Source organism: Agelaius tricolor, unplaced genomic scaffold (genome assembly GCF_023055355.1).
Source record: "Agelaius tricolor isolate 1412-34295 unplaced genomic scaffold, bAgeTri1.0.p SCAF_10, whole genome shotgun sequence".
Taxonomy (NCBI): domain Eukaryota; kingdom Metazoa; phylum Chordata; class Aves; order Passeriformes; family Icteridae; genus Agelaius; species Agelaius tricolor.
Window position 1 is genome coordinate 4,629,089 of NW_027269270.1, and position 24,286 is coordinate 4,653,374.

Sequence of the window (24,286 nt, forward strand, 5' to 3'; positions counted from 1 at the left end):
CTCATATCTAGCAATGCTTTTTTATCATCACCATATTTATTGTGTTAACTCTCTGATAGATATTACTGTTTAGTGCAATCTATTTTTTGTAGCATCTAAATATTGTTCCCTACTTATCCAGTACTTTGTTTTCTTAAATATTTATATGCAAAGGTACTGGAGATAAATGGAACAAAATGGAACAGCTGTCTATGGACTTCACTGTGTCAGACACCAGCACTTTACAGTGATCCCTGTCCAATGCATGGAGAGCCTTTGGGAGAAGTTTCTCTGCTACAGGCAAATGTTTGTCACCTTTCATTTGCAAATATCAAGGTAAGGAACCAAGCAAATACATGAATACTTGTGTTCAAGCCTGTTTTCTCCTTTGATAATTTGTGCATGGCTTATGATTATGTATTTGCTGTACAGCTTTGGGATTCCCTGCTGGACTCTGCCCCAAGCACTGGCCAAGGGCCCACTGGCTCCAAGCCAGTTCTCTGCATAGAAGGGTTTGCTCCTGGCTCCTTCACAGGGAAGAACTCAATTTAGATTGCCTGAATCCACCAATAAAACTTGGATTCTCCAGACAGCACCAGTACCTCTGGGCACTTTTTCCCTTGTGGCAATTTTTCATTTTGATACTGATTGTGAAATCTGAATTTCCAGGAAAGATCGTTCATCTTAAGTCAGGAATTAACAATAGTGTGCAAGCACTTTTCAGAAAACTGGCTTTAATTTTTTTTTGTATTTGTAGTTAAGCTTCAAAGGAATTAGCAATAATCATATGATCTTTTCTCTTTCTAAGAGTTTGTATTTAGAATGGTGAATCTTGTTGAGGGGAAGAAAACTTTGAAGTAGTCATTAGAAGCAGTGGCTGAAAATATATTTAATATTTAGGGGGCAGTGATAAAACTGAATTTAATTTAAAAAGAATCTTGTATGTTATTTGCCTCAAATGAAGCATGAACTCCATGTGGATGAATTGGAATTGTTCATTTAGGGAGTATGGTTTAAAAGATGTTAAAGAGCTCCAGCTGTAGGGTGATTGATAGATAATTGTAATTATAAACAGGGGTCTGTCACTGCTGCACTTGCAGTCAGACTCACTTTGGAATGGATTTCTAGTTCACAATGAATTTTGTATTTTGTTGGCACATGGATGTTCTGAGTCAGATCATTTTCGAAAGCTAAAACTTTGGTTTAGAACTGTGCCTTTAATGGTGACTGCCACAGCAAGAATGTGCAAGAAACACTATTGGAATAATTGGAATATTTTCAAAGGCAGTAATCTTTCTATCTTGCAGAGAGTGGAACTGGATTCTGTGCCAATATTGATGGGATATTGGTAAGTTTGTTTGAATATCTTATGCTTCCTCTTTTAAAATTATATAGAAAGCGCAAGGATCACAGTTTAGTCTGAGGGGGTTAGGATGCTGGGTTTAATTTTGCTTTTTAATTGCTATTGGGAACCTGCATATACTGCACTGGAAAATGCTACTGTAACTGTCATTTGTGTTCCTTTTCTACTGCTGTGTGTGAGTTACAAAAAAAATGTAAGGAGAAACTTTTGGATTTACTGCTTCTCTACAATTACTTGTATAACAGTACAGAATAATTGTTAAATGGACCAGTTCTAAATCTGTACCTACAGAGAATCAGTAAGGGAGAATATTGGTAGAGAACTGAAGGAACAGACGTAACTTAGAGTCTGTAACAATTTCCACTGCCTGACATTTGGTCCCAGGAACTGAGAATCAGAAAAACCTACCTGCAATTACAGGTAGGAGTCATGAAGTGAGGCAGGAGATTGTGCATTTCTTGGACGGACATTGGCTCTTTAAATAGGGATAACAGGCACACAGCAGTATTAAGACCCAGTATTTAATTTGCAGTATTTAAGTATCTTAAATACCCAGTATTTAAGATCCCCTGGTGTTGTTCAATATTCCTTGGGTTTTTTATTTGAGCTCAGGTTTGCTTATCTACTTCCTCCTCAACTGAGGGGATTAAGAAGACAGACACACCCAATTTAGTCTCTGCTGTTAGTTCCTGATGAAACAGACATTTGGGCTTAATGTAAGTAAGTATTAACAACTTTTTATTAAAAGGTGGATTAAGAAGACAAGAAATCGGAATATTAAACTTTCAGGTAAATAATTGTATGTCCAGTCATCTTATATTACCTGTACAAACTTCCTCCAGAAACTCAGCTCTCTAGTATTAAATATAAGTATTGAAAAACACTTAAAAACACAACAATTGTTAGTAACTCTATGTAATTACTTTCTCCCTGGGTTAATGTTTAACTAGCACAGAGTTAAGACATCTGTGAAAGCCAATTTAGATCAGCTTTGTTATATTACAGCACAAGAGAGATGAATAAATTGAGTAATATTTTATTGATCAGAAACAATACTTTTCTCAGCAATTAAAATGCATGATTCATATGAACAAGGTGAAAATGAAACATCCAAAAAAATAACTTCACATTTTTTCCATTTTCTTCTTAGTGTAAGCAATAAATACAATGCCATAGCTTCTATTAATCTTATTTACATAGTACAATAAATGAATGTTGCCTGGTTGCCAGCCCAAATGTTTCTTGACATCAAAAGGAGTACATGTTGCAGCATTTCTACAGCCAAATACTCCTGTAGATCACCACCATGAAAAACTGAATGACATAAATGCCAACATTAAAAAACCAACTGAGGGACCCTGCAATGCAGCCATTTATTAATTGAAGACAGTAGCATTAAAAATAGACATTTTTTCTCATTGAATCATAACATGCTGGTGTTACAGATAAAAAATATAAGACAACTATTGCTGTAGCCCCGGTAGATTGATACAATAAATCCTCACTAAATAAAAGAAAAAAAGAAACAGCAAATAATAACAGGTACTAAACAAATAAGAATCTGCATGTTCAAAGGAATCTCACAGCCCCACCAAAAGAGATTTTACTTCCATCCCAGAGAAGACAGCCATGGACTACAACATTCTGTAAAGTAGAAGAGAGCCATGAGAAATCAGCATAAAAATTTGATTTTAACTTATGGTGACAGAAAAACATTTTAAGAATCAGACCCTTCTCCTAGCTATGTAGAAACTGAAAAAAGGTGAGGTAGAAAGACAAAATAAGGAATTGGTATTTTCCAATGCAATTAGATTATCTAAGCTCAGCAGGAGAGGGGACTACAGGTCTGCTATACCATGTGACCCTTCACAGCCAGAAAGATTTTCTTGCACCTCCAGCTGGCTGTATTTCTTTTCCAAAGTGAAAATGGGGGGGGTGTGTGCCTAGAAGGAAGCTGTGATTGTCCACCTAGAATTAGGGTTCTTTCTGAATAAAACCAATTTTCCCTCGTAAATTATAATTACGCATTTCTCTAATAAAAATATATATTAAATTACAAAATCTGTTAAATTTGATAAAGAAAAATCTGTAGTCTGTTAAATTTCAACTGCCTCTCTGAGATTGAAGCTTAATTAAAGTCTAATACTGTATCACACATCTATGTGTTAATTACAGCAACAATCCACCAGGTACCATGAAATAATTGTCTAGTAATGTGCCAAAAATGGTTTACAGCACATTGAAATGGACAGACACCTGTCTGGGCTTTGAGTCTCAGTGGTACCTGCAGATTGTGCAAAGGGAACTCAATTAGTTTTATACCAGCTGATGATCTGGTCCCACCAATGTAAAGCTGCTACACTGGAGCAGGGCTCTTCTGCACCACTGATATCTTCAGAACATGGCACAAATGTTAAGCAACACTACAAAGATCAGCAAGCAGAGTTGTAAATAACCTTTAGTCATGTTGTAGCAGACATTGTTACTGTCACTCTTAAAATTTAAGAGACTGTGACATCTGATTGCCAGATCTCACACTACTCTACACAATCCAACAGATTCTTCAAATCATCTCCATCAACTGACCAACCAGCCCTGCAGAAAAGGAGAAATCTTCATTTGTGCATCCTAGCTGAAATTCTATATTGTGAAACAATATCATTAATAAAACACTTCCTATGGTCAATTTCCAGACATAAGAACTGTAAAAAAAAACTAAAGAAAGGTGCAAGTGGTAGGACCTTGCCATGTCCTCCTAATGTTTTCTTTGTAACTACAAAGCACTAAACTCCTTATGAAGTCACAAAGTAATAAACACTGAAAATTACCTAGACACTTTTGAAGCATAGAGAAAAGCTACTGACAAAAATGTTTAAATGTCAAAGTCAAGGTGGCTTGTATACAATAATTTTGTATGCAAAATTATTTCAAACTGGTCTCAGAAAGAACTGTCTTCCAATTTTTTGACTGGACTACATGCATCAGAAATATGTTCATTAGCAAAACAGTCTGTTACAGTTCCAGCATCTACTTTTTCTTCTGCCTAATTTTGGTTTTTCAAGTAGATTTATCTGCAAATGAAATGTATAAAATTTTTTCTTACATTTTTAATTTTCAGTGAACTCACCTCGTTTCATGCCCTCATTCTTGAGCATTTTTGTCATTTCACTTAACAAAACTACTATTTCTTTAAAGCATAAAGATTTAAGAAAAATATAAGTTTCTATAAAGATACATTTTCTCAAGACCTTCCTGACAACCTCCTAGTTTTCAGTGAGACCTTTATGCACCAGCCAAACCAAAGAAACAACTGATAAAGTACTGTTCTTAGCTAATTAACTGAGATAGAGATTCAGAATCAACCAATCCAAAATAATATCGAAATTCTCAACCCATAAAGTTTTGAACCTTTGTAATACAAAACTTATACTGGATTTTCCAGATAATGAGAATAACTAACATTAGTTTGCTTGGTTAGTCTGAGTCTTATACTGGCTTTAAAGGTAGTATAACATGTGCACTGTGTTCAGTCTTGCACGCTCACCTCAGACAGCAGAAACAGCCACAAAATTAACCAAAACTTTGCCCCAAGAATGAAGGAATAAGTTATCAAGCATATGGCCAGAGAAATACATAAAAATAAAATCAGAACAATGCCACAAGGAATTCTGTACATGATCTTCTCCAGTTGAGTAAATTCCTTAAGCACACAGTGAGGTTCCACCAGCTGCAGTTACTATGAGTGTCTGGAGGGACTTACAGTGACTCAGGTTACTCCTTTGCTCTCTGGCAGTGAGGCCTCATCAGTCTTGTCTTTGTTAAATCCAGAAGAAACTTCCATACAATTCAGGAGAAGGAGATACTTCTGAATATCCTGAAATAGCTTCAATAGAATTGCTCAAATCTTGGTGCAAGATAGTACATTGCAGTACAGAAGTGCATGAAGGCTCACACTGGAAGTGGTGTCTCTGTGCTTGGTGTAAAACAGTGGGAAGAAAACAAACTGGCCAAACCAAAGCAAAACATCAATCTCTTTAACCAAAACAGCAGTATCTACCTTTGAATCTGTTACCTCAGACTACCTGTCAGGATTTTTGACAGCCAAATGAATACTGGACCAAAAAAAGAACCTGGAAAACTTCTTGCTATTATTGCACCTACTTAAACCATTTTGCTTTGCTCTATTTGAGGTTGAATTAAGACAACAGAGTACGGTATTTACACTCTAAGATTCTATAGGCAAAAGAAGTGGCTTCAACACAGCACAGTCTTATACAAACTTCCAAGAAAATAAGAAATCCTTCATTGATTCCCTTTGTACAAAAATTTGCCAACTTTGTCTACACAGTAGAAACTGAAGAGGCAAAGTTTTTATCCTTGTATAAATGCACATACATATATAGATATATATGCACAGATGTCCATCCTGTATAGATACACAAACACAAACAGCAGTATATATGCACGTGTGTATACACACACACACACATATACACATGAGAAACGTGTCGGTTTAGGAGAAGAACATACCCCAAGGTAGCTGAGATCTTCTGGCCATGAAGTCACTGGATCAGCTGTGGATTGGCACAAGGCATGGGAGAGGGGGCAGCCCCTCAGCCATAGAGCTTCTCAGTCTTGAGACTGTCCATGTCGTGGTAGCCCTTGCCGTTGAGGTGCTCGCTGGCGCAGTCGTGGCCGTAGCCGTAGCCCTGCACGTCGCTGATGGTGGACACGGTGTAGGAGGCCGTGCGCATGGCGTCCGAGTGGCTGAAGCTGTGCTCAAACTGGATCTTGTACTGGTTCCAGTGCCTCCTCAGCACTGCCTGCACCTGTGCCCCCACACAAAGCAAAATGCACGTAAACCACGGCTCAGGGGCTTGGTCGTTTGTCTCTTCGTTCTTTGTCTCAGCAAATGGGGCAGCAAGGCTCAGAAACCCTGGGCAAGGATACCTACCTACATGCCATTTAGCACTTGAGGCATTCTGAATTATTCACCACTTAGGTAAGCACAATTTTTCAGCAAATTTGGTGTGACGTAATGGCACTTTACAATTGTAGTGTACTAGCTGCTCAGAAAAAGCATAGGTTACAGGAGGAACAGCAGCCACACAATTTTCTGCTTCCTCCCCTGGGAACTGCAATCCAGTATAGGACTCTGCAATCCAGACTGGAAACAGAGGTAAAAAAGGTAATTTCTTTTCATCCTTATTTTCAAAAGGCCACATCCTCAGTATCTTTAAATTAATTTACTCTCAACAAACCATAATTTACATTTGCTCTAATCATTACATGATTTTAGCACGGGTCGGTCTTTTGGCATAAGTCATTACATGACTTTGGTCACAGGTCAGTCTTTCCCAATTTCTGACCATACCTTAAGCAAATGACAAGAAGGACAAATTCCTGAACTCCACATTTCTAGCAGAGTTAAAAATAAAGCTGATAAAATAGCTGAAGGCCCCATTGGTTTACATGTCTCCACTGAAAGGATGTGATGTTTGTCATGGCCTTCCTCCCCTCCAATACGGTTAAACACCTGTGCAGAGTGGAGCCATGAAGTGTCACATTCATGAAATTCCCACAGAATTAGTCTTTCAGGGCAGATGCCAAGTGGGGAATGCTAACAATAGTAATAGCTCCCGTTGTTGCTTTTTCAAACATTTTTCTACCTTAAAAAAACTGCCTACGGGTCATGAATATTTAATTTCCTTTTCAGCCAAACTTTGTACAGAAAGCAGTCCTATCTGCTAACCAGTAACAGTGACTGACCCAGTTAATTGTTGATATTGTGGATAAATATTTTTAGGATTTTCCATATGTCTTCAGGGTTTATGTTTGTTTTCCATTTCCCTCACACAATGGCTCCTTTTGTCTAATTTTACTCTGGCTTTAATCATGAAAAATAAAAATAAATACAAGAAAAGGGATGTAGTTTTTAGACTTCCTGCAGTCTGGTATCAGAAACCTCTGTTTAAAGGAGGACTTCATTATTCTCAAATCCTTCACAAGGAAATGTTAGAGTAAGGAAAGAAGTATCAACCAATTAACATTACAAATTAGCATTTTAGGGCAAAGGAAGTGCTTTCTTACTGTTCATAAAAACTTTCTAATCCACTCCAAACATCTAAACACAAATCTTCAAACACTGAGAAATCAATTATCTTAATAATTTTGAGTTTCAGATCTTACTGCTTTTCATATCAAAATTGTGTACTTCTTCAGAGCCTAAAGTCTGAGTTCTGGTTTCAGCATGGGAAGTTTTTGATTAATCAGTATATGTATTGCATAGAACCTTAGAATAGAGCAAATACAGAACCTTAAGTCTTTGCACAATTTGAATCCATCTCCTGTAATCTATCATAAAGCCAAGACAAGGAGCATATTCAAAATTCCAGCTTTTCCAAGAGGGAAGCTTGGAATTTAGTTTGGAATCAATCAATCAGTGTTCATCACTAAGTTATGTGATATTTGCTCTCCTTTCACAGCTATTTCAATAAGTTCAGAGTTTGAATGTAGACACACATGCAAAAAATTACACATTGAGCAATTTTCACTTTAGACAAGACAGACTGGAGGTGGGGAGAATGCCAGCAACTGGAACTAAATGGCTTAACAAGGTCAAAGAAGTCTCTTGGCAGAGCTGGGAGATTAACTAGGCTTGCCAAATTACACACTCCACTCCTCTCTCACACTTCTCCTGGTTCCTTCAGTAACAACTGTTCATCTTATTTTTGCTTGTTAATAGCACTGGTTAACCAATCCTAAAGGATTCCATAGCTCCTGAGAGCCACCAGCAACCCTGCAAGACAAGTGTCTCAAGGCTAGTGCCAGGGAAAAGCAGTCCAGCTGCCCCATGCCAGGGACAGAGCTATAAAAGGGTTTCCTGCATGGGCAAAGAGCATTTCCTCTCTGCCTGCCCCAGTGCCCATCATGCTCTCTCCATGCATTTCTGACTGAGCCCCTATTCCTGGCATTCTTCCCAAAGCCTCTCCATTACTGCTGAATCAGGACTGCACCCCTGCCCTGCTGGTGTGTCTCTTCTTGGAGGGTCTTGCATCCTTTCATCTGTTGTGAGAAGCTTTCAGTCTTCTCTAACCTTCCAATCATTTACAGAAAAAGATGGGGAAAATCACTTACACTCTGTTTAACAACATGTGTGTCTGCTCACAAAGTGAGAATAGAACTTTTACCACTTTCTCCTCAGCTTTGAGCAGTGACACAGAGCTGTAAATTCAGCTCAGGAGGGGCAGAACTTTGTAAATTTGTTTCAAGAAAGGATATTAAGGAAAGCATTGAATGAAAAAATATTGTAATAATATAATTGTGTTTCTCAGTCATTAATAGAGATGCTGCTCCCAGCTGGAAGAGTCTTTCTTTCTTTCTCACCTTATAACTAAATAATGGCTGGATTTGATGAGTTTGCAGGAAGGACCCTTCCAGTCAGCCCTATAACACTGGAAGCTTGATGCTGGATACCAGACAAATTAAACAGCTCAGTAGCCAACCAGGAAAAAAAAAACCAAACCAAACCAAACCACAACACAGCCTCATCTATCTCATCTATTGTACAACAGATTGTATAACCTTGCAAACCTGAGAATATGATCTTCATGGCAACATTTCTATGGAGCAGAAGGGAAATGAAGGGAAAAAAGCAAACAAACCCCACAAGGTTTACACAGACCGTGTAGGTCATTACAGCATCTGCTATTAAAATTTCAACAGGAACCTTCCTACTGGTTGATCAGAGGTCTGGGACAAGCTTCTCCTCTGAGCACAGCCTGTATGACCCCAAAAGCCACTCCAGGCCATCTGAAGCTGGCAAACCTGATGTGTTGAGAGCATCTCACTGTGGGCTGCTGGCCCATGAGCAGACTGGCTGTGAGTGTCCTTGGGGAAGCCCTACCACAGAGAATCCAAGCTGAAGGGCTTGCACATCCACCCTGGCTGGAGGAGCTCAGTGGCCAGCAGCTGCAGTGCCTGCAAGAACTGGATTTGACAGGCCATCCCTGGCTGCTCTGCTCAGCAAACTGGAGATGTTCCTTGGCTACAGCCAGCAGCACATACCAGCTATTTTTCTTACACTTCTTAATTCATCTTCACTGAAGTTCTATCCTAGCAGATCACTTCCTTTCACTTTTTAGCCAGAAGTGTCTTGCTTGAACAGGATTTAGCTGCTGATATCTGGTACACACTAAAATGTACAGTAACAGGCTAAGACTTAGAAAGAAACTAGTGCTTTTAGCATTTTTTAATTGCTAATACCCCCAGCCTGCAGTCCCACTTGCTGGGGCTGGAACCTTTTAGGAGAAAAAGGAGAAAAAGGAAAGACATTTTTTCTGTGCTGGGCATTTTCCCCTACCTACATTCTCCCTCTTTGCATTTCCTTACTGATACAGTTGTTCATAAAGCACTAAGTCCTTTCTTGAGCAAGGTGTACTGAAAATAATTTTTAAAAAAGCAAATAGTGATCACTGAATCCAAAAGGGGTTTAAAAAGAATAAATTTCCACTCTCTAGAGAGCAAATACAGACATATATTTTTAACTTAGTCAAGGTCTATGGTCTAAAAACTGAACTCCTAAATTAATAAATGTTAAAATACCTACGTCTTCCTTTAAATATTATTCTGCCAGTAGATATTCAAGCAGTGATTCACTCATTAGCATTTGTAGGAGTTGTGGAAGAGCTCATCTTTTACCACTGATGAGCCCATGGTGAATTAAGGGCATGACTCAGGTTTGGTTTTTCTTACACAGCAGAATAGGATATGTTAAAAAATATGAGTTTGTAACAATGAAATATTAACAGCTACAGGAATAGATTCCAAAATCAATCATAATTTAAAATTAAAAACAGCCTCGGAAGAGGCACAAGGATGAAGATAGAACTGAGAAGTGGACAATATTTTTTCATAAAAACTGCAGAAATTTCACGGTTTTCCACCCCTCCTCAATTTTCTGCTGGAGCAGAAGAAACTGACTTTTTTCAAAATAGCTGTTTTTAGAAGGCATTCTGAAGTATACTATGGCATTGTGAAGGCATCCTGAGTGAGGGCAAGTGATCAGATCCAATCCAGAACACTTAATGATGTTCTTGTTTTGAAATAAATGTATGAGTAGAGACTTGAACCTGCATCTAGTCTATGGTAAAATCAGATCAAAGCCCCTCCCCCAGACAAAGCCTATCTTCATCTTTTCTGGCTTCTTGGCAAAAAAAAAAAAATAAATCAGTGAGACTCATGCATTTGGGTGGGGGGACGCACAAGGACACACAAATAAACTTTCAAAGCCCATGGTAGTCTCATTGCAATTCTGTCAGCTTTGGACTTGGGAAGAGAAGGAAGGGCAATCTACACTAATCAATTCTAGCATTAGTGAAATATTTACCTTTGAGTAAAAATTATGGCCTAATAACACTATAGAACCATACTGACACCATTTTAGAACATCTGATAAAAAACCCTAAGGGTTCAGTCTGAGGAAAACATCTGGTTACTCCCAAATTTCTGCTTACATCCTACACTGTAACCACACTAAATGTAGAACAAATGAGCAAACAGATGTGTAGGAATAAGTATAGGACTGTAATTGTTCCTCTGCCAAAAGTGTTGGCAAATTACCAGTTAGTTCTTTTGGTGGGGGTAGTTTTGTTCATTTGTTTGGGGTTGCTGAGATTTTTTTTTGCAAACAAGAGCAACATTAACAATTTCAGATATATTTTTTTAGCCTTCCCACTACTTTGATCTCTGACACTAAGCCTCTGAAAGTGTACTCTCTACAGCCTGGGGCAAGAGTTTCTACATGAAAGTCACCCTGCGCACTCCAGGGACCTTGAGCTAGCCAAAATAACAGCAAAGCTTGTTAGCTTCAACAGGATCAATACCATCTATTGCTGACACCTGGCAGAATCCTCTAATGTCAGAATGAGGTCTGCCCTTGGAACTGGCTGATCATGGTGCCTTAAACACGCACTTGTGACCCACACAAATTCCTGCTACAAGTGCACCAAGCTGTTAAGGTCTGACTGTTGCTTTTCACTCGTGCTAAAAAACACTTTTCCAAACCTCAGCCTAAAATTTTCCCAGAGAGCTTCATAAAACAATCCCAGACTCATAGAGGGAGTTTGGTTGGAAGAAACCTTAGTGACCATCTAATTCCAGCCCCCTGCCATGGGGTACAGCCATACCCCAGCCCAGCAACACCTGTGCAGTGTGGTCCTGTTCCTGCTACAGAAGGAGCAAGCAGTGATTCTCCAGGATAACATCTGTACAGTTTCCAACACAGACAAATATACCTTCTGGGTTTTTCCAGACCAAAAAAGCCTTCTGGGTGTTGAACTGCTTTTCAGTGTTATGATATCTATCTGGACTTTATAGCAAAGTAACAACTTTCTTCAATTTCTTAATCAAGACAAATGTGTATAGGTCAGCACCCAAGAATCAGTCCTAACACACTTAATGGTGCCGTGAATGATCCCACAGTCCTTTCCAAGCTCTGCTCTTGGCATCCTGATACTTTGCTTTCTTATTTTAATTTAGACAAATTTAGACATAAAATTAAAAACTAAAAAGAAAATACTACCACCTCCTCAATTGCTGAAACAAAAAAAGAAAAATTATTATAGGTATAGTAAAAGCTGTTACTCTACCTCGCCATTGAAGAAGCAGAAAATTGTAGCCACCAGTAGACCCTGTAAAATAAAACCAAAGATTTTGCTTTAATTCATATGCATATGGGCTATTTCAAGTGTGAGATAATTAAAGGTTTCTGATAAAATTCAGATATAGATAGCACAGCAATGCAGGACAAATCTAAACACGATGAACTACTTCTAAAAACAGACGACTAAAAACATGGGGCCATCTTTCTGCCACGACGTTTCCTTCCTTTGAAAACTGGAAGGCAAATACATGAAAATCCAGCGTACCGAGAAATCAAAGACTACTTTAAAAACTGCAATAACACAACCATTTCTCTTTTATTTGATTGCCATGCCAGCTGCTCTGAGCTGAGGGGAGGCAGGGCTGCGTGCTGCTCCCACCTGGTAGTGCATGAGGATGTGCATGACGTAGTCGTACACCTCCTCGGCGATGCGGCCCTCGGGTCGCCACGGGAACAGCACAAACTCGATGCCAAGGAGGGGCACAAGAATCAGGGTGGCTCTCACTGCCTTCATGTACAGGTTGGACTCAGCCTTGTGGGTGTCTTTCAGCTTGGTTATGAGAACACGAACGATGTTCAGCAGGAAGAAAAGGTTTACCTGTCGGAAAAGGAAATGACACTGAGAAAGAGGTCTGGAAAATAATCCCACACACTGACTTGTGAGACTGGAAACCAGACAACACAAACTCACACTGCCTGTATAATCACCCTGTGATTATACAAGAGATACCAGATAAACATCTTTGAAAGCACCTTAAAGTAAGTGAGATGTGGCTCTAACTTCCACTATCCACACCCATTCCTCAAACTCTCTAAGCAAAGTACCTGCCAGTGGTAATAACCCACACACCTTTCTCTCTGATGCCAGTAACAGTGCATGGGTGAAGGATTGAGTCTTTTCAAGTTGGTCAAGAAAGAAGGATGATGCTTTTCCCTCCTTGCATTTAAATATGGTTCTTCAAAAAGCTACTTTTTATTTTTCAAATGTGAATTCAGTAAATTTATAGAGAAGGCAAAATCAGAATAATAGTAATAAAAAAATCACCAAAATGCTGCTACAAGGAACTGTATTCCTCTAGCCAAACATTGGATTTGGCATTCTTACAGTAGCCAATGGTTGGATCTTTTATTCTTTCAGCAGAGCTGCCCATGGGGCAAGCACTGAGATGATGCTCTATGTCACCCCCTTGCACTACTGAACTTGTTTATTTCCATAGCTACTAAGGCTTTGTTTTGTTAGAAATGGTCTATCTCTGTTTTTTTTCCAGGTTTGACGAGGAAAAAGAATCCCAAACTGTCATTATGAGCAAGCACAAAACAGATACACAGGTATGAGTATGGATACACACAGACACCCCCAGGGATGAGGAACCAGAGCCTCAGCAGCCCTGGGGATGATCCCAGCCCACCCTCATCTCCTGTGCAGCCCCTGGTGGGAGCTGCAGGCAGATGAGAGCCTGGGAGCTCAGCCAGTCCCTGCCCTTATCCCAGGCACAGACAGACAGAGGTGCTCTGGGGAGCTGCTATGGAAGGGACAGAGGCTTTGTCTTTGCTCCTGTCTCTGCCTCCATAGGATTGTTTGCCCTTGCCAACAAAAGGGGGTAGGGGAAGAAGCTGGCAGGCAGACAGACAAATCCCTTCTAAAACACATCAGAATTCCTGGTCTAGGAGGAATTCTCTGCCTTGCTGTAGCACAAGTGCAAGCAGGGAAGGCATTTCAGACCATGGCTGTCACGCTCCACAGCCCTGGCAGAATTCTTTCTGTCAGTTCAGGCTTTCAGAATAAATAGCTGTGTGCTATTATAGCAACATGGTCCTTTACAGATATGGGATGTTATTTATATTCTACTTACATGCTATTTAAATAACTCTAACAGGAAGCTGTTTTACATAGGAAACTACTGCATGAAGTTCTCCTGGAAGCCTCCAGCTACCTTTAAGCTTTGTTTAAACAGCCAAGGTCTTCTGATTCTTTCTTGAGGGATTTATTTAGATTTTATGTAGCCCACGATCCCTATCCAACTTCCTATAGTACATGCAGACAATGAGTCCTTCCTCCATTTCTAAATTTAATCCTTCTCAAATCTACTTGTTCAACATTAACACATCTCAAACACTGAATTTTCTCTCCTCTCATGTTTTGGTAGCGTGGCCAATTCCTATAACACTGTTCTTAAGTGCTAACTGAGGATGAAAGCTGCAGCAGCCAGGCATAAATAGCAGCACCCAATGAGCTGTTTCTTTTACAATATGCACAGAGTTTTTCTATTTGTTTCACCCACCAAAACTAAAATGCACAAAATTAAGCATGCAAAGAGTTTGCAAATAGCAAAAAGGGAGGAGGCAAAGCAGAGGGCAGAGCTGAATAGAACAGGATGAATGTCAGTACAAGTATGTAGCACCAATTTTTGATGAGTATCTCTTCTGTCAGAAAATAAGAGCGAGATCGGGATGAACTGAATTTTTAATTCAAGTGATGAAAGTAGCTCCTGGTTTTAAGTAAGGTGCTGAGTAGATTTTTGCATTTAAGCAAAAGTAGGGCAGTGGAACTCCTCGTATGCACATTATCATCAAATTGACTGTGATGGTTTGGAAAAGCCCAAAGGAGATCTGTTGTGCTATCTGCACCATGAACACAGAGTGAAATAGCAACAGCTCCACAGTAACCTGAAAATTGAACAAGGCAACTGAGCAAAAATAGAAACAAAGGCAGAGAAGGCAATCCTAACACAAAAAATTGTGTTGCTGCCTATACTGGAAACTCAGGAGCATTTAGGGTCTGGCTTGAGAGTGGCAGTGAACTGAAGCCGAGTTCCTAAGTCAGTAGGGGCTGCAGTTTTTCAGTTAAACTCTCCTCATGTCCCTGATATTTCTACTTTTCTCAATGCTGAGTTTGCACTTAGTAGAGTAATCCTTGTAGTTTAAATTCTGTTTCAATTCTTCCTAGGAGGATATAAACAGGTGATTCTCACTCAAGGCACTCAGATCTTTTTAGATATGAGTTGGTAGCCACTGCCTGGCTTTTAGTACAGTTGTTCAGCTCCATATCTGCCTGCTCGGACACAATTGAGCATTCAGCTTCTAAACTCCTAAGCCTATCACGGAGTTCAGCTTAAAGTCATTAAACACAAGGACATGAAAGACAGGGGAGCACCTGAGCTTCATTCTAGCACACCTTCACTCAGAACTTGCATCTGCAGTCGTCTGTCAGACTGCAACACCAATAAATAACATTATTGCAGGGAGAAAGGAACATCCCTGTGACAACATTTATATAAAAAGTGGCATAACTAAGTAATCCAGTGGCACCCAAACAAAGAAAACCACAAGAGCGTTGGCACTTTACATGGAAATCACTACTGGTTTCACTGAAGTGCAAATCAATTCCTTTTCCCTCCCCCCTCAATTATGATCAATATTTGTCTAGCATGCAAACTAACACCACCCTCTGCTGTCTCATTCCCACTCTGTTTCTTTAATTGTGATTGCTTAGGCAGACAGTTGTAATTTAATGGTCAGTTGAAGACAATTCCAATCAAAGTGCAACCTATGTCTGCTCCTGTTTCTTTGGCAGAAGAACTGACCACAGTTACGTAACAACAGGGACCATAAAAGCAGCGTTGTTTTTAACTTTATGTAATTGTAGGATTTTCAGTGGTGTACAAGAGTTAAATTCCCATTGGTTTCTGCCAATTCTCCCTGGCACCCACTTGACAGTCCCCTTCACTTTCTTTGAGATCTGCTCCTGCAAATAGAAACAGTGTCTTCCCCCTCGTTATCTAATTTGCAGTTTAATGTTGTTGCTTAAATGTCTACTAAAGCAGGTCATGCTTAGTAAAGTGTGGAAATTGTATCTGGCAAGCAAGCTGCTTAAGCAAATGAGGGTTCTGTTCACAAAGCCTAAACACATGCATTTAATCTAACATCTTTAGCCCTGCCTTGTCTTTTCTGAATTGAAACAAAAAAAAATCTTTTTTTTGCTTCCAGAAAGGAAAGCAACTCCTTTAAAGTACTTTCACATTACAGGCAAGATGTACAGTTTAATCTATTATTCCTAGATGATTTCCAAATAAATTTACTCATTGTACTGAGGCAAGAAAAATACAAGAGAAACACTTTTAGTTCGGTCATGAAAAATATAGGAATATCAGGTGAACAAAGTTGTAAATTGCAAAGTGGATGGACAAAGACTCTGTCCAGACCAACCCCACGGAGATGATTATTATGCCTCCAGTAAAATCAAAGAACATTCTGAATGTGGCCTTGGGACTTGGTCATTTGGGATGGATCCAGAGCATTTGAATCCCACAGGAGTCTGGCCACTTTCAGTGTGATTTTGTGGAGGCCACTGCTTAGAAGGCTGAAAAAATGACCTTACATCCTATAATGAGGTCACTTCATGGAAGATAGTACAGTCTTTTATAGCTTTTGCACAAATTTTTACGTTGCTATTTAAAGCAAATTCTAATACAAATTATTGTTCAGCTTGAAAGAGTTTTACTTAAGTGATGTATCTGTGACTAGACACCAGAACAATGGGAGCAACAATCCACCACAAAACCCCTATACTTTTCTGTGAAAACAGGTTTCATCTTCTGTGTAAAGCAGAGAGAATAAAAACTGAAAGGATCTAGAACTGGGTCTAAGTTTACAGATTAGAACACAGCTGATCCTTACATGAACAGATAGAGCAGACCTGTCTGACAGGACAAGAGATTACCAGCAATAATTCACACCCCAAGGGTCACAGCTCTCCATAACTCCATGGGAATTGCTCTGGCTGCCTAGACAGAGGGGCTCAGGTGTGTCATGGTATCACCACAGTCTTCAAAATTTAATTTCACTAGTTAATTTCACTGTGAATGAAAAAGGGATTCACAAGAATCCCAGGATTTATGCAATGGTCTTCTGAGAGAATCCTCCATGCACTGAATGCCCTCCAAAGGTATTCATTAACAAGTTAACTGAAGGGCAAAGTGTAGATCAGAAACTGGAATTATTTCCATAAAGTTAGGAAGGAATTTCCATAAAGGTTTTTTATTCCTAATCAACTTCTTTTTGTGAACTGAAAAGTGGGGAGCAAAGTCAGCAGCCATGGACCCAGGAGTTTGGCCAGATCAGCTTGAGGTTTCTGCTTCAATAACACAAATGACTGTCATACACAGTCAGGGGCTAATCACATATGGAATGCTTCTATGCTAATTATGTTAATTATGATAGTTGTTTAAGTGCACACCTATTTCTATTTAGCAACAACCCCCTGCCTGAATTCCATAGGGTAAATCCAGTCCTAGTGCAACTGACCAACAAGATTGATTTTTATGCAGTAATGTCCTCAGTTACTCACCCAGAATTTCATTTAGTAGTGAACACTGAATAGAGCTGGCACTGACTTGGGGTGTCAGGCAGAACACCGTGCTCTGAGATTTCGTGAGCACTCCAGAAACAGAGGAGCTGCAGTACCCCAGTGGCCAAAGCAGACAGTGCCAAATTAGTATCAAACAGGGCTGCCACAGGTACTGGCAGAACCATTTGCACTGGTTCTCTCACAATCACCTGCTGTGATTTTTCTCCATCCCATATTCCCAGCCACAGTCAGTCCTGGCACCCAAAGCCCCTCTCCCTGAACCTCAGACAGTCTGGTGGCTGCTTGGCCACAGCTCAGTGACACAGTGAGGCTCCTAGCAAGGTCCACCTGGCAATTAGTCTGGCCATGAGAAACATTCTCAGCTAAAGGAAGGATTTTAAATTCCCCTCCAGTACTCCAGGAAAGGTTTAGTCCTTCTTTGTCTCTAACATTTAAGTGGAATAATAATCAACATTGCAAACCCTGAGTTTCTCCAAGGACCAGAAGCACAGATCCTTAATAAGGCCAAGACTTCTTGTACCTTGTGTGTCTGAGGCACCTGCTGGGTTAAGCAGCAGACTCACAAGTGACAGTGACCTCTAAATGTTAGCTTAAGGCTCTTACCTTTGTAAGCTCATCAAGAGCAGCCAGAAAAACAAACACAAGAAAACAAAAATATTATTTAGAAAATGCTTACCAAGAGAGCAGCACAAATAGGGCCATGGATGATGTAAAGCAGATGAGTGTCAGAGCTGATCCAACAACTACAGCAAACAAACAGGAAAAGAAAAAAAAAGCATTTATTAGCTTTGTTGGGTTTTTCTCCTTAAAGAAAATATAAAAATTTTGCAAAGCAAGCTGAAGCTACTTACTTGTCATTATAATATAAGCTTCTTGCAACAGCATGTATACAGGCAGGGATCAGTGGAAAACCTGTGAGAAAAAAAACCAGCATTTTCTTCATTAGTAAAAAACTGGTTAATAACTAAGCAAACTTGCATGTTTTGTAGGAATCTTCTGTATTTTCTCCTCACCCAAACTATATACCTGCAGAGAAAATAAACTAACATGGACCAATTTAAACATTCTGAGGGCTGTGTGAAACCTTATTCCCACCGACTTGCCAAGAAATCCACAGCAACACACAGGAAAGGCAAATCAACTTTTTAGAACACAACAAGTGATCTTCATTAACAGATGCTTTTCAGGCTGCAATCTGCAGTTACAGCAAATAGGAAGGTAATATTAAAATGGTGGTTGCATGCATGAGCACAGCTTTAACAGTGGTGAGCATGTTCTCACTGGTATGAGGACGAAGTATCAACACCTTGCTGTATTTAAAAAAAAACTTTGAAATTAGACTCAGGAAATTAGGCCAAATGGAAAAAAAAATTAAAACGAATAAGCAAATTAGTAATCTGGGACCCTTGACACTCTGGTGGTGCCTGATCTTCAGGAGCTGCTGAGCACCTGTGAGCTTCCAGCTGTGCCTGCAGTGGGACAGTGGCCCAGGTGCCCATCACAGTGGAGCTGGGTGTGCCAGTGCAGGGAGGCTGCCAGAGCCTTCACTTTCACTTTGTGAACAAGCCCTTGTGCACTGTCTGAGGTGAGTGGGCTTGGCTTGTTGGTTTTGATACTGATACTACTCGAGACGTTCAGTTACAGCTGTTCTGTGTTTGCTTAGTGAACAATACAGGTCAAATGGAAGTGCTGGAAAAATAAATCCTCGGCCATCTCCAACTCAGCTCTGACCCTCCACCCTCGGCACGGCGAGACTTCTCTGAAAACAAACATTCACTCCTGAATAAACATCTCTGAGGTGAGGGACAATGAATAATTACTTCTTAAGATCTTTTTTGTAATAGGAGACTATTTTCTCTATACAAAGGAGGAGTCACTTCCTGACTGCAGAAATGCATAATCTTTCTCTCTCAGCAGAGGTACACACAACTTCCTACATTAATATTTCTAAGCTTGCTAAAATGCTACAGACAAAGAATTGGGGTGTGCCATGGTCACTCAAAGCTGCAGCTCAGAGAGGCAAAGGTAGGGGTGTTTGAAGGAAGAAGAGGCTGCATTGAGCTGAAAATGCACAAGGTGAAATCACATACCCCAGCCAAGAAGGTAATACCACATCAAGTGCTGCTTCTCAGCAAAAACAGCCACCACAATCAGTGTGTGCAGGTAAATGCCTTCACACAGCATCCAAAAGTAGTTGCAACCCATCAGGTACAGGTAGATGAACTGTGACACTTTGCAACTAACCTGCAGGAAAAAAAGAGCAGAGTATGACATAAATTTTTGATTTGCAGAAATCTCAGAGCTTCATTTGCAAAGTGGAAAAAAATACCACTGGAAATAATGTTTATTCTGCTTTTCAATACAATTACATATTTATTTACTTTTTAGAATATAATTTTCATGACATTGCAATCCCCTACTTTATGGTGACATAAAACTAATATCTGAGTCTGGATTTTTATTATTCCAACAAGAGGACCCTGAGATCCTCCAGTGTGACAGAATGCTGTTATGATATTTTGCCTTATTGCAAACATTGCCACACTTAACCATTCCAAATCCTTAAATTATCTGATAGTAACCTCACAAGAAATGTACTTTGATGTGGGTAATCCCCTCTCAGTTTACCCATCACAACATATAACTACCCCAGAGAACAATTCATGTTTTTAGAATGCTTACAATACTTCCAGTTTTAACCTACTCCTAACTGCACATTGGGACTGAGAGCTCACAGTAGGTTTTGGAGAAGCCTGGCATTTATTATTTCTATTTAGCTTCGTTCAAAATATATTCTACAGTTCAAATGCTATAAAATAATTTTTTGGGAAGTCTAAAATTTGAGGTTGTGAATAAGGAGCAACAGTTAACTTGCAGATTTGGTCACATTAAATCCTTTTTTCCCCCTCCTTCCAATATCACTGTCTGTTTGATTGTTCTATTTCTGCCACTTGGCTTAAAACAAACCAAAACCCAATATTGTTTTACCATTTTCTGCTACCTAACTCACTTGATGATGATAATTAGCAGCTATCTCAGGTATGTTTTCCAGCACATTGATGACTGCTTCTACAGGAGAAAAGGAAATTATCTTTTTACTCAATTCAGCTTCTGCAGTTTTTAACCTAACTTCCACAGAATTAAGATTTATCTTCCATATCTAGATAACAATAAAGCCAGAGCTAGGGATTTGTTTGTTTATGTAATTCATATTTAGAATATTGTGTTGCAAAAATATTCTTATTTTAACTGAAGATGGCCAAGTTAAAGCCATAAGAAATTAGAAGACAGATCCAAAACACCTTGCAAAACCTTTTTTCCTGCCCTTCCTTGGTGAACTCAGCTGTCAGCCTCCCTGAACCTTATACTCTCACAATAAAACACCACCATCTAGAATAGGCTTTCCTGCAGTTGTTTCAGGGCAGAAGCCATTCTGTGGAGCTGGGAAAAGGCATCCAGTGAGCTCAGTCCCACTTTTACCATTCCACAGCCTGCAAAGTGCAGCGTGCCAGGCACTGTGAGACATCTGCTGCACAGAGCATTCCATCAGCTGAGCACTCCCACCTCTGCTGCAGCACTCTCTGAGCCCCTCACCTACAAACAAACAGACTTTGCCAAACACACTTTCACTTACTGGGTTGGTTGCAACTAATTCCTGGTTGTTGGCAACGGCCGTCAGTGAAATTATTGTTACAACAGAGTTGCAAACAAAAGAGAAAAACAGATTTTTATGCAGGGTAATCCTTTGGCAACTCAAGCTCCTGGAAAAGAGAAACAAGAACAAATGAGTACATGGGAGGACAACTATGTGTACTTGGGGACAACTCTGACATTTGGAAATGTTAGAGCTCTTGATTTTACTAACAAGTCCTACATCAACCCTTTCTTTATGTCCAGAGCAAATTTAATACAGCAAAAGGAAAAAGAAAGTACATTTAGATTCCAATATGCTTATAGTTATGCTTATAGTGGCCAGCTGAAAATTATTTAAATGCTGATAATAATTTTCAGAAGATTTACTTTTCTTTTGGTTAGTACCTGAAGAATTTCCCAAATACCTATCACACCTGTGCTTGATGAAGCTGTCTTACCCTGTTTCCATTTACCCAAATCTGTTCAGACCTTTTGAGAGTAATTCCTGTTTCTCACATCCTTGTCATTTTTCTTCCTTCAGCCCAAAGTTAGAGAAGTATCTAAATAAGCAAAGTAATGCAAATCTCCCCCTGACTTTTGTGTATAACTAAGTTATAAACAATTTATAGGACATAATTATAAAATCCCTAGAGAACTGCATTTAATTGAGGTAATTTCTAAAATTTGCTTTTAATCTTGCAATAAAATGAAAGAGAGAATATCTTTGGAAGACAAAACAAACAAAAAAAAACCCCAAACAAACAGAAATTCAAATATGTCAAAGAATGTTGAACTTAGGTGCAGCAACTTTCTGTTTTCCTGCCATTCTAGAGGAAGCAGGAATAACTTAGTGTAATCAAGGAGGAGGGACTGCTTCTCATTCAAGTTTTTCAGTGAATTCCTGGGTTGTTTCAGAGACAGCACTGCATTGCTGCAGAGTCCCCACACCTGCCTGTCTCCAGGTAATGGCCAGAGAGATGGAGTGCAGCTGATTGACCCTTGGGAATGACCAAGTGCGCGAGAAAATCTACCACTTACACACATGCCACTGAGAGAAATCAGAAATGCATTCAAAAGGGCAGCAGGGGACATGTCTAAACTGTCACCCAAGGGAAAAAAAAAATAAATTAAGTTTTCTGGCCTCTTCAAATAGCTTGCCTGGAAAAAAAGATAAAAGAGGGGCATTGGTGATTAATTTTTAATTTGAGAGGACAGAAGGGAGACCTTTACACTTTTTCAGAGAGATGCAGATATGGAATCCTCACAAAGGCAGGAGGAGTATATTGACAGATGAAACAACAACCAAGGTGCCCCAAAATAAAAAAAAAGGACAGCCACATAAGCCTGGCCACAGGGCAGACCTTGGCTGCCTCCTTGCAGCTCTCACAAGGGCAGGGTACAAAGCACACAGAGACACCTGCACTGAGCTCATGGTACTCACTGTGCAAGCCCTGAGACAGACAGTCCAAGCCCATGGCACTAAAAACAGGGGAAGGAAAAGGAAACCCCTCTAGAAACCAGTGCTGCCATTTAACAGGGACCTACAGGAAACTTTGGTTGCCACGTGTCATTTGGATGAAGAAAACACAAAAGAAAAGGTTTCAAAATATGGAAAACGGGGTTGCATATGAGTTTGAGGAAAAAATATATTCCATCAGGCTCTTTAAGATTTTATTTGAGTCTTGTTTTAATGCCCCAAAAGGATAAAATTTAGTTATTATAACATGTAGGGTCTTACATTCTTTGCAAATGTATTTTTCTATGTTTTTTTTTTTCCCCCTGTATGTTTTATATATGAAAAGAGAGACAATGCTAGATTCCAGCGAAGGGCTTTGTGTAAACAAGTCCTGAACAGCTCTGGAATTCTGTCTGCTTATTGTTAAGGCTCAAGGCTCAGGCGAGGAAGAGCACGTACAGCTAATGGGGCCATCGCTCCGGGTCATCCCGCAGCTGTTCCTGTTGAATATTCACACACACCCATCCACACCCACCTCCACCCATGCATGAAAGGACTGAGAGGATCACCGGACAAGGAACAGAAAGCAAGACTGATGACATTTAAAAACTAAGAATGTTTTTGGTAATAAAAAGATTTTTCCTAAGCTTCCCCACCCTCTCTCTTCTGTTATCCTTCCTATAGTCCTTTATTCTCACTGTTTTTCTTAATGACATAATATCCTTTAATCACTTAATTCTCATGTTTATGATCTAAGTACATTTGAATGACAAACCCCTCAAATTAAACCTCAAATAAAAAGAGACTTCCTACTATATTATCTATTTCCCCTCTTTTTTATTTTTATTTTTTCACTCCTGTATATCTTGGGAACTAGGGAACAATTAACTTCTCCAAAAGAAAAAAGGGTGACATTTTCAAATGTCACCTAAGTGGGTTTGAGATCTAAGTTTTTAAGGTATTTCAATACTGCAAAACTCAACCAGTGAGATCCACGTAAGCACCTAAGGGGAATTATCAGTTCAGATGACATTAACTGAGTGATTTAGGTAGCTCTGTCTCCATAACAATCCAATAATCAGTGTTTTGCCCACTCTCTCTTTAATACGCTGCTGCTCTCCTGTGTGAATGCTGTCATGGGATTTGATATGACACCTGATCAAAAACTCCATTGTTTCAGGTGGGTTTGTTTGTTGGGGTTTTTTTTGTCTGCTTTGATTTTTAGGTGGGGGCACTTTTGAAAGTGCAGCTCCCTTGTATCCTAAATCACTGCTTTTTAAATTATTCTCTTGCCTCATTTTTCATTCTTTATGGCAACCAAGCAATTATTTTAACATTTGCATCACGTGCATGATCTCGAGTATGTTACAGAATGACAAAGCAGAGACACTGCAAGGAGTTACTTTTATGTCTCATAGATGAGTTTTCAGAGATGTTCAGAGTTCCAAGCTTATGACCCATCTCATTCTGTTAAATCAAGAACTCCAATGCACTTGGGGAACACAAGTCACAAGCTGGACAAGTATTTCCAAGGAGAAAATTTTATGAAGAAAAAATAAAACTTAAAATGCAGAAAAATTTTAGTCCTAAAAAATAATTCAAATCCCAAACAGTTTATATTTCCTTTGAGGAAAAGTTCCAAATTCCTAGTCAGATCTAAAGATACCCTAATGATCAGAAATCCAGAAAATGTTGCCTGGAAACTGTCAGTTGACTTACAGATTAAATGTTTTGGAAATGACAAATTCAAAGACACCCCCCACAATAGGAAAAAAAAAAAGTCCACCTGTTAAAGCTATGAATAATTATCCAAGCCTTAGCTGA

General features: G+C 39.4%; 1 protein-coding gene and 1 long non-coding RNA gene across 2 annotated transcripts in view; one reads left to right on the forward strand and one right to left on the reverse strand.

The window, feature by feature from the left end:
* The first annotated feature begins 173 nt into the window (after positions 1–173).
* On the forward strand, positions 174–23,262 carry LOC139593512 (uncharacterized). The gene is made up of 5 exons (XR_011680331.1): positions 174–315; positions 1,287–1,327; positions 13,274–13,334; positions 19,037–19,171; positions 22,891–23,262. It is a non-coding gene; the product is annotated as an uncharacterized lncRNA (long non-coding RNA).
* The window catches only part of CALCRL (calcitonin receptor like receptor), a 63,289-nt gene continuing 41,365 nt past the window's right edge, over positions 2,363–24,286 (reverse strand). Inside the window, exons 7-13 of the mRNA XM_071434455.1 lie at positions 21,008–21,134; positions 19,464–19,617; positions 18,225–18,285; positions 18,050–18,116; positions 12,385–12,603; positions 11,992–12,033; positions 2,363–6,171 (exon numbers count right to left, since the gene is read on the reverse strand). Of these exons, the coding sequence (XP_071290556.1) occupies positions 5,956–6,171; positions 11,992–12,033; positions 12,385–12,603; positions 18,050–18,116; positions 18,225–18,285; positions 19,464–19,617; positions 21,008–21,134 (886 nt within the window). The 3' untranslated portion in view covers positions 2,363–5,955. The remainder of the gene's footprint in view (positions 6,172–11,991; positions 12,034–12,384; positions 12,604–18,049; positions 18,117–18,224; positions 18,286–19,463; positions 19,618–21,007; positions 21,135–24,286) is intronic.